Genomic DNA, 15,889 nt, shown 5'->3' on the forward strand with positions numbered 1-15,889 from the left:
TGTAGTTTGCCGAGGGCGCTGAGAGTCAAGAGATCACCAGCTCTACTCACAGGATGACGGTTCCAGCGCTGAGGCAAGAAGCATTAAGCCAGTTCAAGCATTAGGGTGGCCGCTTATGAACAGCCAAAAAAGAGGAAACGCATTGCCAGAAAAGAGGGCAGTGATTTGCACATGCATGTATAAATGCAAATTTTGAAATAATTATGATAATTTAAATAGAAATGCAGCAGATCTCACTGTAGTGTAGAAGGCTGCGACCAGTTAATCTGTGTCCCTGCCTGTTCAGTCTGCTGGCCAGCTACTCATTCTTGATGGGCAACAGTTCTGATGATTTTTTATCTTTAAACCCAGTTTGGACTGGATAGCCCTTCAAACAGAGGATGCCTTCAAATATAGGATAGTCCTCTGTAAAAGAGGTCACATGGCCACCCTAGGCCCATAGTGTTCCAGAGCTTACCAAATTCTTCAACATCCACTTGCGCCCATACACGGAAGCATTGATAGCGGTATCCCCCAGTTCCTGGGCTGTACAGTTGGGGCTGCACCCATCCTCCCCGCTGGATGTGAGCCAGCTCTTTCAGTGTCCATCTCATTCCCAGCTAGACTCCAGCCCATCATCTTGGCCTGAACCAGATCCAAATGGCAGGATATGACCCTAACAGATTATAATTTGGCCAGGCCAAGGAAGATGGACAATCAAGATTGCCAAAAGAACTCGATCATTACCTGTCCCCTTGTGCATCTTCTGAGCCATTCTGAGAACAAAGACAAGTACCAAGCCAGGGCCTCAGCTGGGCATTCAGGGCTGGGGAGCAGCTGTCTGAGGAGGCTGCATGGTGTGGTGGTGGGGTCATGATGTGCCACCATCCTATCATCTCTGTGTTTAAAAAAGAAGAAGAAAGAATCCTGCATCAAAAATTCTGCAGCAGGAAAAACTAGATCCTGCAACTGGTATAGATGATGTGTATTGGCATAATTTCTCTTGCTTTACATAATTTATTCTGTGATGATTACTGTTTTGCATTATTTATCATGCTTCTGCTAGTCATGGAGAGGGGAAAGGAGCTATATAGGGCACTGAATCCCTTACCCTGATTACTAGAAACCATATTTAGCAGCAACCCTTCTGGCCTCTGAGATGTCACAAAGGGTTTGCCCACACTCTTCCAAGTGTATATTTACAACTATAAGGGCTAGAAACCTGTTTGGGTTGGGGGGGGGGTGTTAAAGTGAAAGTTGAAGTCCTCCGGAAGTTAAATCCTGCACATTTCTGGCACTTCCACAGAGCTGCGGCATGGACACAGTCCTGCCTCAAGCCCCTCCACCCTTTGATCTCTCTTTCCTCCCTCGCTTCTTTGCCCCCTGACGTTTTGGCAGGCTTGCCCCTCATGGAGGTGCGGATTGACATTTCACGGCAGCAGGTGGAGAAGATCTTTGGCTTGGAAGAGTACTGGTGCCAGTGTGTTGCCTGGAGCTCTTCTGGCACCACCAAGAGCCAGAAGGCCTACGTGCGCATTGCTTGTGAGTAGAAATGTACGGATTTTGTCAAATCCATTCTGTCTTTGTTTCGCAGCTTGTCAGGCATTTTCATTCCATTGTTTGCTCATCAATGGAGTCAGATTATTTTTAGGGATGTAAGAAAATGTTGTTCCGCTTGCGCAAGTGCGCATTAGCGCATGCACACATTAGCGCAAATGTGAATTTGCACAACCTCCCAGTAAAAAAATGGGCCGCAAGTCCATGGAATCGACGTGACTTGGAAAAAGCTGGTCCCCCGTGGCATCCACAGGTCAGGTGCATAGAAATCCAAACTCATTTGAATCCATTGCAGATTTCTCCAACTTCCGACTTGTGAGTGACACTCCACTTATCCTTCTGGCTGCCTGAGGAAGCCATCTAGGGCCTCAGGTCATCCACCATCCCTCTCCTCAAGCCTTACCATCATTCACCCACCCCCACCTGCCTTTTTACCCAGGGGCTCTTTGGCATTCAGTACTATTGATGAGTATTCAGATAAGCTATGGCCTGGATCATACAGCTGAAAATTGGCGCCTAGCAACAGGCCGTTCATGGCTAAATTGAGTATGCCCAGCCAGGCACTGGCGTTGGCAGGGATCAGATAAGAAAGAGCCTACTAGGAGGTGGGGTCTTGCGTGACTCTGAGCCTCTCTTCTTTATAGATCTGCGGAAGAATTTTGAGCAGGAGCCAGTGGCCAAAGAGGTCTCTCTTGAGCAGGGGATTGTGTTGCCTTGCCGCCCTCCAGAGGGGATCCCACCAGCTGAGGTGAGTATTCCACCACCACCCCATGCTTATTTCTGGGTAATACGAGGAAGCCATAGGGCAGAGTGGCCCATGAAGCCCACCCATTGTAATAAGCCCCAAGCAGCTTGAGGGGGACTGACAAACGTAGGGCCCCCGTCCCACCCCCACCCTGGGCTTGGCCATTCTGCAGTGCTGCATCCAGAGTTGTTCTGTGGCAACCTCTTCCCTGCCATGCTCACCACTGGTGCTCAATTGACTCCAGATCATCTCTCTGCAGAGCTCATTAACTCACATTTCTGGGGCCTCCCTAAGCTCCCCTGGTGCTGACTGCCCTGTCAATCTCTCCCTCTCTAGGTCAGTGCCAGGAGAAGTGTCCCTCAGTGACACGTTGCAGACACATTGTCAGAGATAACTGTGGGGATTCCTTCATGGGGGATTAGACGTTACGCTCCACCCCCTGGAGGAACCCAAGGAGGCTCCGCAGGCCCGTTGTGGAACCTCCACAGGCCAGATTAAGCCTGTGGGCCAGAGGTTCCATATATGCGCTTTAATGGCTCCCGTGTAGCCAGACTCCAGTCCTCCTGCCCCATGTGTGGCTTGCGTCTCTCTTCAAGGTGGAGTGGCTGCGCAATGAGGAGCTTGTGGACCCAACTCTGGACCCCAATTTCTACGTCACACTGGAGCACAGCCTGGTGGTGAAGCAGGCCCGCCTGGCCGACACGGGCAACTATACTTGCGTGGCCAAGAACATTGTGGCCCGCCGCCGCAGTTCGCCTGCCACTGTCACTGTCTACGGTAGGCCCCCATCAGGGGGTAGGGGCGGGCAGCCTTCAGGAAAAGGGGACCAGTGGGAAATGGCGTTCTTTACGTAAGCCCCCGGGGTGGAGGCAAGGGCAGGAATCCAGTGTTCTTGGATGCCTGAACCTTGCCTTGCACCAGAGTTTGGGCTCAGCTGTAAGTCAAGGGGGAAGATGGGTTAGGGTGTCCCCAGCTGCTTTTGGGGTGCGATGAAGAAGGAACTTTGCTAGGACTGTGTTCCCCCACCCTGGAGAGAAATTCATTCTGAAAGAGGGACACGGCTTGAGGGAGCGCCAGTCGTCAGGAAGGGGGGTTTGTGAACGTGGCAAGGGAGCAAGTGATGCTTCTGCTGCATCCCGGGGGGAAAGCTGCATGGCCCCCTCCCCACTCCTCCAAGTGTTTGCCCCTCTGCTTGTGACTCCTCCTGCATACCCCCCATGTCTTCCTGTGTATTCTCCCCAAACTGTACATACACACAAACACACAGACACACGCACGCACACACGCACACACACACACGAGGGAAGCATGAATCTCAGAGCCGGCCGTCTTGCCCCCAGGCACCCGGAAGGGCGGGGCTCCTCCCTCCCCAGGCCTGGAAAGCACTCTGCTCCCCGTGGGGGTGGCAGCTCGCTCCCGCCCATGCCCCCCCACCAGGGCACCGTCTTTGGGAGCTTGAGCTGATGCTGTCCCTTCCCCCCAGTGAATGGCGGCTGGTCGACGTGGACGGACTGGTCAGCCTGCAGCACCAGCTGTGGACGGGGCTGGCAGAAGCGGAGCCGGAGCTGCACCAACCCGACGCCACTCAACGGGGGGGCCTTCTGTGAGGGCCAGAATGTGCAGAAAAGTTCCTGCGCCACCCTGTGCCCAGGTACCACCCCGCCACCGCTGTGCACCTGCCCCCAGGGCTCTCCTTGCTGTTCACACTCCCCACCCCACAAGCACCCGACCTCAGCCCCCCACCCTCCCCGTGCCCCACCCCTGCTTGCCTGCAACAGTGGCGGAAATGCTTAGCTGGCCCTCACCCAGAATAGGCTGAGCCACACACGTTTGCTCCAATCTTCCATTCGCAGTTCCTATGCCGCTCCTCTGTTCCAGTCCAGGGGTGGGGGGCACCCTCCACACAGTTCTGCCTATGCCCTCGACTGCAGCCACGTGGTGCCTCTGCCTTTGCCCTTCCCCCAAAGCAACCCTGCTGAACGGACAGCCGACCTGGAACAGTGTGCCTGAGATGTGTTTCTCCCTTGTCCTCTGTGCTTTTGAACCCAGGGTCCTATGGGCAGCTGGCCTTGCCCTTGCCCTCCCCTTTGCTCTACCTGTCCTCCCCCACCGACCCATCCATGTGTCTGTGTTTGTCCTCTCCCATCTCTGAGGGCTCCCACCCCACCTCGTCCTTCTGGGGCGTGTGGCAAAGGTGGGAAGGCCTCCCTTTCCCTGTCAGGGAGGCCAGTGGAGGCTGGTGGCTCTGATGTCAGTGGGGCAGTAAATCCACTCCGGGTTTCAGTCACAACTCTAAAGGAATTCTGCAAAGCACTTTGGATCAGTCCTTTAGAGTTCTGAAGTGGTTTTTATGGCCATGAGTTACACAGACCCAGCCACTCCTTGGCAGGGTTTGCGTAGCCCAGTCATGTCCTCTGGGCCCTTGAGGTTGTGACAAGCATTTGGCTAGAGCAGCCCTCCCCAGCCTGGCTCCCTGCCAATGTGTTGGATTACAGCTCCCAGCTTCCCCCTACTGGCTGGGGGATGCTGAGGGTTGTAGTCCAACTCATTGGGAGGGCACCAGGTGAAGGGGCACTGGGCTAGAGAGAGATCTGCTTGGGGGCGGAGGGGAAAAGAGAGAATCCATTGTGAAAACACTCTGAGTGAGTATTTTGCTTACTCTGTGCCGCCTCCTCCTCCCCCTCTCCGGTAGTGCCTGGTGGCTGGTCAGCCTGGAGCATGTGGTCAGTGTGCGGCGCAGATTGCACGCACTGGCGTAGCCGCGAGTGCTCGGATCCAGTGCCCCGGAATGGCGGGGACGAGTGCCAGGGGCCAGAGCTGGAGACCCGCAACTGCACCAGTGAACTGTGCAGTCATGGTGAGTCCCTGCCACGTCTGCCTTCTTTGGGGAAAGACAGAGTGCTGTGGCTGGAGATGGAGGGGGTGGGGCGGTGGCAGTGTGGGCAGGGGGGCTACTCTTCATGCATCACCAAGGAAGGGGACGTGCACCACGGACAAAGAGGACCAAAGAGAGGACACGAGGTTGCATCAAACCTGCGCATGATTAATTTTGTATTTATAGATGCAAATTTAGGTTTATAATTTAAATATTTGTTTTTATTTATTTATTTGTTACATTTATATCCCACTTTTTCCTCCAAGGAGCCCCAGGGGGCATACATGGCCTCCCTCCTCCTCTCCCTTTTATCCTCTCAACAACCCTGTGAGGTAGCTTAGGCTGAGAGTCAATAACTGGCCCAGAGTCACCCAGTGAGCTTCATGGCTGAGTCAGGACTAGAACCCAGGACTCCCGGGTCCCAGTCCAACACTCTAACCACATACATCTCACCGTGGTGGGGAAGACTGTGACCCAGGTGACTGGTGTGCCTGCTCAGGCTGCTGCCCAGGTGCTCTCTGTTGATGGGCTACTTCAGGGCCCCTCCCTGCTCTCCCTCCCTTCATCTTTTAACCAGACTTGGGCTGGACAGCCCTCCTCACAGAGAGGACTGTCCCCTATAGAGGAAGGCCATGCAAGTGCTGGTGAAGGGGGAGCTCACAAATTCCGAGAGGCCCTCCAGGCAGGGGAGCTCTGTGCTGGCATGCTGGGGTGGGAGAGTGAGTGACAGGTCCCATCCTGGCTCATTAACTGTCCTAGCTTGTTAGGCCTCCTAGGGGCATGCTCTTCCTTTTACATCAAATTAACTATCCTTACCGTTGAAATGAAGCAGTGTCCCCCGCCCCCCCAGAGGTCCTCAGCCTGACAGTTTGGCCCAGCTGGCGGCGTGAGGCGGGGGTAGAATTCAGAGGGACAGCAGCAGGGCAAAGGGCTGGTTCGCGTAAAACACACACAAGCGCTTGCTTTCTTCCTTTTCTTTCTCACACACAATACCCACCCTGCCCATATGGCACCTCGTAAACTAGGCTAATGTGCTCATGGCTCTCTGTTCTTGTAACCCAGAAATGCTGCGCTCCCACACACAACAGGCCTGTCTGTTCGCTCTCTGCCTGCCTCTCCCAGTCACCTCACAACCAGCCCATCTTTACACAAGAGTGTTGTCTGTCTTTCGATGGATGTCTCATGCAAAGGGCAACACGCATGCACACACTCTGCTGCGGAGCCAGGATTTGGGCCCTGGAGCTTTGATGTGCATTTCTGCTTCCTCAGCCTTCGTGGGCATCAACAAGATGGTGGATGGGGAGGGGCCATCAATCCCTTCTCCCTATTAAAGGCTGGCTGTTTTTCCTCAGAAATTATAAGATGGAAGCAGAAGGGGTCTTTCTAACCCCAATTCCAGCCTTCCTTCTTCCCAGTAACAGTCTTTGCCACAAAAGCTTTCCAGCAGGGGTGCACCCCCCCCCCCATGTTTCAGTCGTCCACCCGCCCTTCTCCGTGTTTCAGACATACACACCCATTGTTAGTTCTGACAGGCACATAAATTTCTGGCTAATTCACTGGTTCTACAGACTGTTACTATTATTATAAACAATTAAGAGTGCAATCTATGCATGTTTAGACAAAAAAAAGTCCTACAACTTCCAGCATTCCCCAGCCAGCATGGTTGTTGTGAGGATAAAATGGAGAGGAGGAGGACCATGTACGCCACCTTGGATTCCTTGTAAGAGGAAGAAAGGTAGGATATAAATGTAATAAACAAAGAAAGAAAGAAAGAAAGGAAGGAAGGAAGGAAGGAAGGAAGGAAGGAAGGAAGGAAGGTTGCATCCTAAATGGGCTTCTGTGCTGGGCATGCATGCCAAAGGCATACATTTCTTTGATAAAAGAGAGAGAGAGAGAGAGAGAGAGAAGGAGAGAGAGAGAGAGAGAGAGAGAGAGAGAGAGACCTGTGCTGATAACATTGCTATTGTTATTATAAGAGGGAACCTCAACAAATGCTCTTAAAATGTGCTGCTTGTTTGGCAATTTCATTATAAGAACATAAGAAGAGCCCTGCTGGATTAGACCAAGGGTCCATCTAGTCCAGCATTCTGTTAACCCAGTGGCCAACCAACTTCCAGATGAAGCTTTGATGGCGCCATTGCCCTCCCTCATGCACAGAATTTTCCCGGTGGTCCTCCATTGATAAGCCTCCCATGTTCTCCCAGCAGTCCTTCCAACTTTTTTCTTACCCCAGAAAATCCATAAAGGAGAAAAAGCTGGAACTGCTGCAGAATGCCTTCTGATTGGCAGCGCTAGGAGCCCTCAGTCTGCAAGCACCCTGTAGCTATGGGCAAGCCATTAAACCTTGCTGAAAATCGTGACCTCCCTCCCCCACTGAAATCTGAAACTGGACCCCTGGGTCCCAGGGGAACCTCTTTTGCTCCTTACCTCCTCCTCTCCAAGACGGACTTTCCACTGCTCTTTGGAGTGCAGGAGGATGTTGGACTCAAGGAGGCTGTGAGTCCAATGCTCTGCTCACACAGAAGCAGGCTGGGCATGTTGTTTTGCCTTTGCACCTACAAGGCAAGTAAAAGGCAGGTTTTAGGTACCAGCTTCTTGATGAGCCTCAACCTGAGAAGGCCGATGAGGTGTGATTCAGGGTCTCTTCCCTACAAATCCCACTCACTCACAGTCCTCCCCCCCCCCGATAACGGGATTGCACGTTCCTTCTCCAGAAAAAGATGCCGTTATTTCCCAGGTTGTCACACCCAGCAACCATGGGCTCAGCTTGCACATCTCCATTCTCCTGCCTCCCATCTTAGGAACCGGTGGCTCTGAGGACGTGGCTCTGTATGTGGGCCTGATTGCTGTGGCTGTCTGCTTGGTGCTGCTTCTCCTGGTGGTCACTCTCGTCTACTGCCGCAAGAAGGAAGGGCTGGATTCTGACGTGGCCGACTCTTCTATTCTCACTGCTGGCTTCCAGCCAGTCAGCATCAAGCCCACCAAAGCAGGTGAGCACCACTCGAGTCCAGGGGCGGCAGGGGGGAATACCTGGGGCCTGCACAACAGGGTTGTCAGGTCAGACCCCAGAGGTCGTGCCTGCCAGGGACTACTGTGTGTTCTGTCAAGTCCCACCTCCCTCTCCTTCTTGCTGGTGCAAGCAGAGTTTCTAGTGTTGCCTCATTGTAGGCCCCTTCCAACCCTACTATTCTATGATTCTATGATTGCCAGCAGAAGAGGAAAGGAGCAGTGGAGCTGGGTGTGCAGTAGTAAAGGAGCCTGCAAAGCAGCAAGCAGTAATTCAAAAGTTGTCTGGAAAGTCTGTCCAACCGGGGGTGGGGGGAAATATACCTCCTGAAGGCTAAGCGTGTTGAGCACTGAACGGCTTCTTTTGGTGGGTCACATAAGCAGTGGGACTCCATAGAGGACTCAACGATCACACCAAAAATCTATTACAGTTATAGCCTGACACTCAAATGCCAGAGATTCTCCTCTCGCTATCCGTCTTGACACAATTCAACATTGCCTTCACTAACAAATGGTGCTCTCTCTGAGGGTGAAAATGAGCCCTTCCTATCTTCTGCGAGAACCTGCTAAAATACCCAGGAATAACCCATTCCGGGGCAGGCCGCTGCTTGTTTGGCTGCTGCTGGACATTAACCACCAAGGGCGGCCTGTTGCTGATGGGGACCAGACCCAGCAAGAAAGGTTTTCTAATTGCCCAACCACCCAGCTCACACGCCAAGCATCCTTCCGACCTTCCTGAACTAGTTCATGGACATGGTTTCCCCCCTGATCAAGAAACATTAACATCTGGGGGAAAGCCGAGGCTGGGATGCAGATGCGAGACTCTGCTGGCACATCTCCGCCACAGTGACTGTCAGCAGCCCCAGTGACCAACAGCGTAAACCCAGGGAGCCCGTGATGTAACTAAGGCCCAGTGTTCCAACGGCTGCTACACAGGTGTCACCGTTTTGCCTTTGGGATATCATACGTAGGTGCTAGTATGGGAGCTTTCCTAGATGTGTTGGACTCCAACTCCCATTGTGACCATGCTGGCTGGGGATGCTGGGAGTTGTAGTCCAACACATCTGGAGAGTGCTGAGTTGAGGAAGGCTGTTGCTTAGCAACAAGCTTCAAGCATCATTCCCATCACGACCGCTCCATTTCTGACCTTTGCCAACCAATTCACAAGATCTCCCTGCCCGCTCAGGTGCTTCTAAGTGCAGGTTGAGGAAGTGTCTTTTGATCACTCTGTCAACTCTTTTACGGCCTCATCGTCACCTCACAGTGTGGACCTATGACCTTTACCTTCACCTCTTCACACCCTGACAAGTGATATCAGGCATTAAAACGACACCTGTGTTGTGTGCAGCCAGCTCAGACAGTGGGTCTCCATTTGGGTCGCACAGATGGACTGTGTAAGCTCTATTAGCCCAGAAGCCTGGCTTTGAAAGGGAGATTGTGCTGCGTCTTTTTTTTTTAAATTGTCTCTGGGAAATAAAATGCATAACCTTATTAATACATAAAGTGATGGTTTGAACAGAGATCTTTGTTTCTTGGGTCATTGCTGCAGTCTGTTACCCCTGCTGGTTAACGTATTTTATGCAACACTGTCTGATGAGATAATGCTTTGTGATTAGGCCTCTACCTACCTGAGGTGACTCAAAATATCTGCATTTGCATCTATAAAGTAATCGAGCTCTGTATGTAGCACTAAGATAGAACTCCTTTTTCCATTCTGCCAGGAGGAGAGTTTTGCCAGCCATGTTCGTCCCATTATCAATATCTCCTCTCCCCTTCCACTTCCACATACAGATAACTCCCACTTACTCACCATCCAGCCTGACCTGAGCACCACCACCATGACCTACCAGGGCTCACTGTGCCCACGCCAGGATGGACCCAGCAAGTTCCAGATTGGCAATGGGCACCTGCTGAGCCCGCTGGGCAGCGGACGCCACACCCTGCACCACAGTTCCCCCAGCGCTGACCCTGTGGACTTCGTCTCGCGATTCTCTACCCAGAGCTTCTTCCGTTCCTTGCCCAGGGGTGGGGCCAACATGGCCTACGGAACCTTCAACTTCCTGGGTGGACGTTTAATGATACCCAACACAGGTGAGGCTGGCGGGTTGGGAAGCAACATGGCTGGGGATTGGGGAGGGTGGCCTCAGTAGTGCAACGTGAAGATGCTTTATGATGCTCTTAGTTCCCTTCTGGACCATCACTCAAGCACATATATCTGGGAGAGGGAGGCTCCTTGTGGCCCATATTGGAATGGGAGGAGAGAACATTTGGGGGTCAGCTCCAGCTGTGAAGCACAGACCCAGCTCTGAGCTGGTCCCTCTTAAGGGGAAATTGCCTACATCCTATTTCTTGCCTCATTCAGCCAAGCAGCCCTTGACTGATGCCCCTCCATCGATGGTCAGCTTGCTTGAGAGAACGTGGAATGGTTCTTTCAAGCCTAGGCCCACAAGATGGCCTGCCTCCAGGCTGCATGGGTCATATCCCCCTGAGCGTCAATGTCTCTGTCCTTTTAAGGTGTCAGCTTGCTCATCCCACCTGATGCCATCCCACGGGGGAAGATCTATGAAATCTACCTGACGCTGCACAAGCAGGAGGATGTGAGGTACCTCTCCAACCCTCTGCAAATCCCACCCCCAGCTATCCAGTTGGTGGTAGTGATGTATGAGCAATTTGTTTCTGTTGGGTTTTGGCCAGAATATTCCCAGTTCGCACCTCCCAGAGAGTCCCTACGAAAGACTGGTATGCACCATGCCCCTGCTAGCCTGCAGTCATGCAGATGGGCATGCAGACATTTGCTTCGACTCACGAGATGGCTGGAGCTGAGTGCTTGCATGATAGCCATAGAACCATGTCTTCCGTAGCCGTAGTCACAACCCTCTTTCTCCCCAGCCTCCATCTAGAAATGAAACAACTTTGCCTTGGCATAAAAATGACTCCTCTTGCTGGACGTATCTACCTTTGAGAAGCGCAACTCCAGACCGCCCCTGAGGAGTTTGCAAACTCCTCTTATCAGGCACACACTTGCCTGAAGTCAACAAAACTAATTTCACACAATAAGATTCAGTTATCAGTTCATAAAGGCAGAAGCAATTCTGAGCGCTGCACATGAACATAGGCTCTGTTCATAGCCATGGCAAGGACATCCAGATCATGCCCTCAGGATTGGGCTATATAATCAATAAAGACCACCAAGCTGTTTCTAGGCAAATTTGCACTGCAGCAGCTTTATTGCACTAAAAAAAAAAAAAATGCCATCAATTGCCTTTCTCTGCTTTTAATGTTTTTGTCCTGGCCCTATACAACCCACTCTTGCTGGCATCCCACTGCTCAGGGCAGCATCAACAGCAAATGGAGAAAGCATGCTTCTGTCATGGCACATTTAGTGCCGAGAATCCCTTTGGTGCTGGCTGAGGACTGAGATGATAGATTTGATTAGGATGTCTAAAGCGGGCCTGCCCTGCAGTACAAATGATAGCAGCCTTGTCAGCTAAGCCGCTGGGACTGCCAGCCTTGAAAGGACCTTGTCTGACTGCCCAATGGAGAACAGGTGAACCACTGGCTAGCAATCCTTTAAGGAACTCACCTGCTGGGCTGGTCTAGATTTATTCCCCCACCAGCACCTGCTTTCCTTTGGAAGAAGGATGTTTAACAACATCACTGGTGTGTGTTCGATGTATTCCTGGAACCATTTCTGGAGTTTCCAACTTGCAGAATTTCCTGATTATAGCTGTCAGCTGTAACTAGGGCTCTTCCGCTATTGCCAAGATCGCTGTATCAATACCAGTCTTTGACACTCTTGCAGAAGCTTACTCGCTTCTTGGGTTGTTGGTAATACACACTGATCTTAACCTCATTCTGTTTGCCTCCTGCACTGGTGGGGATGCAGAGCATGTTTCATCTTTGGGCCCACTAGGGAGATGACAATGGAATGGCAAAGCAGCTGATCCCAATAGCTGGGCCCATCCAGGCATGGCTTTGTGATGCCCCTTCTCTGCCCAGCTCATGCTTCTCTCTCGTATTCAGGCTGCCCCTGGCTGGCTGCCAGACCCTGCTGAGTCCCATTGTCAGCTGTGGCCCTCCAGGGGTGCTGCTCACCAGGCCTGTCATCCTAGCCATGGACCACTGTGTGGAGCCAAACCCCGAGACCTGGAGTCTCCATCTCAAGAAGCAGTCGTGTGAGGGCACTTGGGAGGTGAGTGCTTGGCCATGGGCAGTTGTAGAGCAGCTCAAAGGCTTCTGCGTGGCTGTGTGTAAGAAAACAAAAAGCAAAATTCTGGGCAGGGTCACCCCAGTTCTTCACCCTGTATAAATTATGCAAACCAAGCAGTGTTTTGCATAATGTATTCTGCTTCTCCTAATTTTGGTGGGGACAAGGAACCTGAGTGCTACAGTCATCTATGGAGACCCTGCTCTGAGTGTGGCCACAAAGGAGAGGGTCTTCTTTGTGGGGCAGGGGGTGGGGGGGCTGCTGCGGCATGCTTTCCCTAGAGAGGCTCGCCTGGTGCCTACATTAACATCTTTTGGACACCAGGTTAAGACTGGGGTCTTTTTTTCATTATCTCAGGCTTTTAAATATATTTTTATTTATATTATTTGAATCTCTATTTTTATAACAATTGGTGTGTTTTGCCTTATGAGGTGTTTTAGCCTTCTCCCTTTTGGTTCTGGTGGGATTCGTCTTCTAGTATGGTGCTCTAGTTGATTTGTGACTTTATGTTTTGCAAGTGTTCTTATTTAATTAAAAGGTACATCTCTCAGAGAACCCAGTTATGGCATGACGCAAACAAGCAAGCAAGCAAGCAGACATGGCACCGAATTCCCATCCCCTGGAAACACTGGAAATCTTATTGGGTCATCCCTCTGGCTTCATTAGGCATTAGCCAGATAGTTTCAGGCCACTCTTTGCATCCAAATGAGCGAGGTTTGCTTTTTTAGAAAAACGAAAGCTGGATTCTGTCTCCAGCACTATATGCCCTATGCTTTTTTCTACACTTCTGCCAAATTGGAGAACATACACAGCCTTGCTATAGCATTAATAGAATCAAATGGGCTGTATGCTCCCCAGCACAAGCACATTTGAACTCCTGAGAGGAGATTTTCGTCTGTGCCCTGCAGTGAGGACTCTGATGCATCCTGGGCCCTCAGACCAAGTGGAACGTAGTGCAAACTTTGCGGGACACACCTAGACAACAGCAGGCCTTCTGTCCTCTCAGGCCTGTGCTGCATCCCTGATTGTATATACCAACTCTATGCTACCCTTACACCACCCACACCAGGCCAATCTCCCTCTGTGCCAGCTGTTGTCATATCAGTCAGCATCCTTCTTCTGCCACCCCTGTATTTACCATTATCACCCACGGTAGGTCTGCATCTTGTCCATTTGGGCCCTCTGCTCCTTTGTCCACTATGCCTTGTCATGCCAGTTCTGTGTCTGTCTGTGCTCTCCCCATGTGCATAAGCACTGACTAGAGTTATCTTTCTCCCCCCACCTTTCCCATCCTCTCAGGACGTGCTGCACCTGGGTGAGCCGGCCCCCTCAGAACTCTACCACTGCCAGCTGGAACCCCAGTCTTGCTACATTTTCACCGAGCAACTGGGCCGCTTTGCCCTGGTGGGGGAATCACTCAGCATGGCTGCTTCAAAGCGCCTCAAACTGGTTCTTTTTGCACCAACAACTTGTACTGGGCTGGAATATGATGTCCGTGTGTATTGCCTCAGCGACACACGTGATGCACTCAAGGTACTACTACTAAGAGACCCCGGAAGGATTTTACCCTTAAAGGCAGCCTCAAAGTATTTTTATTTATTTATTTGTTACATTTATATACTGCCTTTCCTCCAAGGAGCCCATGGTGGCGTACATGATCCTCCTCTCCATTTTATCTTCATAACAACCCTGTGAGGTAGGTTAGGCTGAGAGTCAGTGACTGGCCCAAAGTCACCCAGTGAGCTTCATGGCCAAGTGGGGACTAGAACCCAGGTCTCCCCAGTCCTACTCCAACAGTCTAACCACTACACCAAATATTTCCCTGGAAACACACACACACACACACACACCACTAACCCTCCTTTCACAAATGCCACACCTATGCCCAACTAGTATGCTCTCCCCAGTGTCAGTAAGCTATTATTTGCTCAAGAACACTGCCACGGGAAACACTGGTGTCCAGCTTTAATGCTGGAGTAAGGCACAGGTGCGTGTGGCACTTCAGCGCCACTGACAGTGTAACCAACATACTGCCTCTCATGAAAACCATCCTACACCGTGGACACTAGGTGTTTAACTCCACCTTACATAGGCCCCCTGCCTTCCTCACCATTACCCCCAGTGATGGCTAATATTTGCCACTCAGAAATGTGGGCACAGCAACATAGGCCAGTTCCTTGCATCTCCATAGTCCATGTGATGGCTCAGCAAGTATTGAGCCAGCAGGTGGTGGCCCCTGAGAAACGGGTGTCGGTGGTCCTAGATGCTCAGCCTCTCCTTCCCCACCCCCTTTGTTCCCGCCATCACAGGAAGTGGTACAAATAGAGAAGCAGATGGGGGGCCAGCTGATTGGTGCGCCACGGATCCTACACTTCAAGGACAGTTACCACAACCTGCGCCTCTCCATCCATGATGTACCCAGCTCACTGTGGAAGAGCAAGCTCCTTGTCAGCTATCAGGCAAGTGTGCCCACTAGCTCTGGGGCATGTTCTTCATCCAAAACAGGATGTATGTACACTCTTTGCCCATAAGAGCTGGAACTAGTTTCCATTCTACATCATCTCCTCCGTTTTCGTCTTTGTTTGCTGCAATTCAGAGCCCCCCCGCCGCGACACACACAATTCAAGCCCAGGAATACCCCACTGAGAGTTGCCATGCCCTTCTCAAGCCAAGTACCCTATCTGCAGTCAAGTCCTTCTTTGGAGCAGGTAGTAGTTACTTCTGCTGCCCTTGGTCTTGACTCTGCGGGCACCTGCTGACGCATTTGGCTTTGTCATCCTGGAGAAACGTCATTCTTCATCCCCCTTTAGGAAAGCCACACACCCCAACCTCAGCTTACCCTCTCTCTGCACAGGAGATTCCCTTCTATCACCTTTGGAGCGGGCTGCAGCCCTACCTGCACTGCACCTTCACGCTGGAGCGACTCAGCACAAGCACTTGCCAGTTGGCCTGCAAAATCTGGATCTGGCAGGTGGAGGGCGATGGGCAGAGCTTCAATATTGACTTCAACATTGCCAAGGTGAGGCCAAGGACACAATGCAGGAAAACGAGGATTAGCAAGATGACTTTTGTCACGTCCATGCTAGCTGGGGATGGTGGGAGTTGTCGTCCAAGACATCTAGAGGGTGCCACATTGGGGGAAGCTGGTCAGCAGCAAGGCATTCAGCTGGGTGAACGCCTTTCTACCTTCTGAACAGGTTCCAAGTACCTTATGTGAATTTGCAGCTAGTGTATTATAGGGGCTCCATGAGATGGTGCCCATTACACCATCTCATGGAGTTCCGCTTGAACAGTCTCAAGAGGGGTGATCAGGCTGTGTCAAGAAGGTTTTCCTTGTTATACAGAATGCCTCTTCCACCTGCTTTCTTTTCCGTCCCAACAACACACAGCCCGGGTTAACTGTAGGCTCCAGTTCTGTGCATGCTCAGAAAAAGCATCGAATGGGACAGTCCAGACATAACATTCCTGGCTTCATAAAACATGGTTTATGAACCAAGAAGAGTGCCAGGCCTACATGTCC

The 15,889-nt window shown here is 51.7% G+C and overlaps 2 protein-coding genes across 3 annotated transcripts in view; one reads left to right on the forward strand and one right to left on the reverse strand.

Annotated features, from left to right (window-relative positions):
- UNC5A (unc-5 netrin receptor A) overlaps positions 1–15,889 on the forward strand; it is a 98,213-nt gene that overhangs the window by 79,482 nt on the left and 2,842 nt on the right. Inside the window, exons 3-14 of one of the 2 annotated variants that reach the window (XM_084839361.1) lie at positions 1,378–1,521; positions 2,181–2,284; positions 2,878–3,058; positions 3,765–3,932; positions 4,974–5,138; positions 7,958–8,146; positions 9,954–10,253; positions 10,677–10,764; positions 12,186–12,354; positions 13,669–13,902; positions 14,679–14,828; positions 15,224–15,388. In XM_084839361.1, the coding sequence (XP_084695487.1) occupies positions 1,378–1,521; positions 2,181–2,284; positions 2,878–3,058; positions 3,765–3,932; positions 4,974–5,138; positions 7,958–8,146; positions 9,954–10,253; positions 10,677–10,764; positions 12,186–12,354; positions 13,669–13,902; positions 14,679–14,828; positions 15,224–15,388 (2,057 nt within the window). The remainder of the gene's footprint in view (positions 1–1,377; positions 1,522–2,180; positions 2,285–2,877; positions 3,059–3,764; positions 3,933–4,973; positions 5,139–7,957; positions 8,147–9,953; positions 10,254–10,676; positions 10,765–12,185; positions 12,355–13,668; positions 13,903–14,678; positions 14,829–15,223; positions 15,389–15,889) is intronic. The other variant, XM_084839362.1, reaches the window with a different exon arrangement.
- HK3 (hexokinase 3) overlaps positions 1–15,889 on the reverse strand; it is a 74,628-nt gene that overhangs the window by 8,602 nt on the left and 50,137 nt on the right. Inside the window, exons 20-21 of the mRNA XM_084839357.1 lie at positions 7,584–7,711; positions 727–877 (exon numbers count right to left, since the gene is read on the reverse strand). Coding sequence (XP_084695483.1) covers positions 7,642–7,711 — 70 coding nt within the window. The 3' untranslated portion in view covers positions 727–877; positions 7,584–7,641. The remainder of the gene's footprint in view (positions 1–726; positions 878–7,583; positions 7,712–15,889) is intronic.

This window comes from Heloderma suspectum, chromosome 2, assembly GCF_057233095.1.
Source record: "Heloderma suspectum isolate Gila_16-S chromosome 2, 16-S_ref, whole genome shotgun sequence".
NCBI classification, from domain to species: domain Eukaryota; kingdom Metazoa; phylum Chordata; class Lepidosauria; order Squamata; family Helodermatidae; genus Heloderma; species Heloderma suspectum.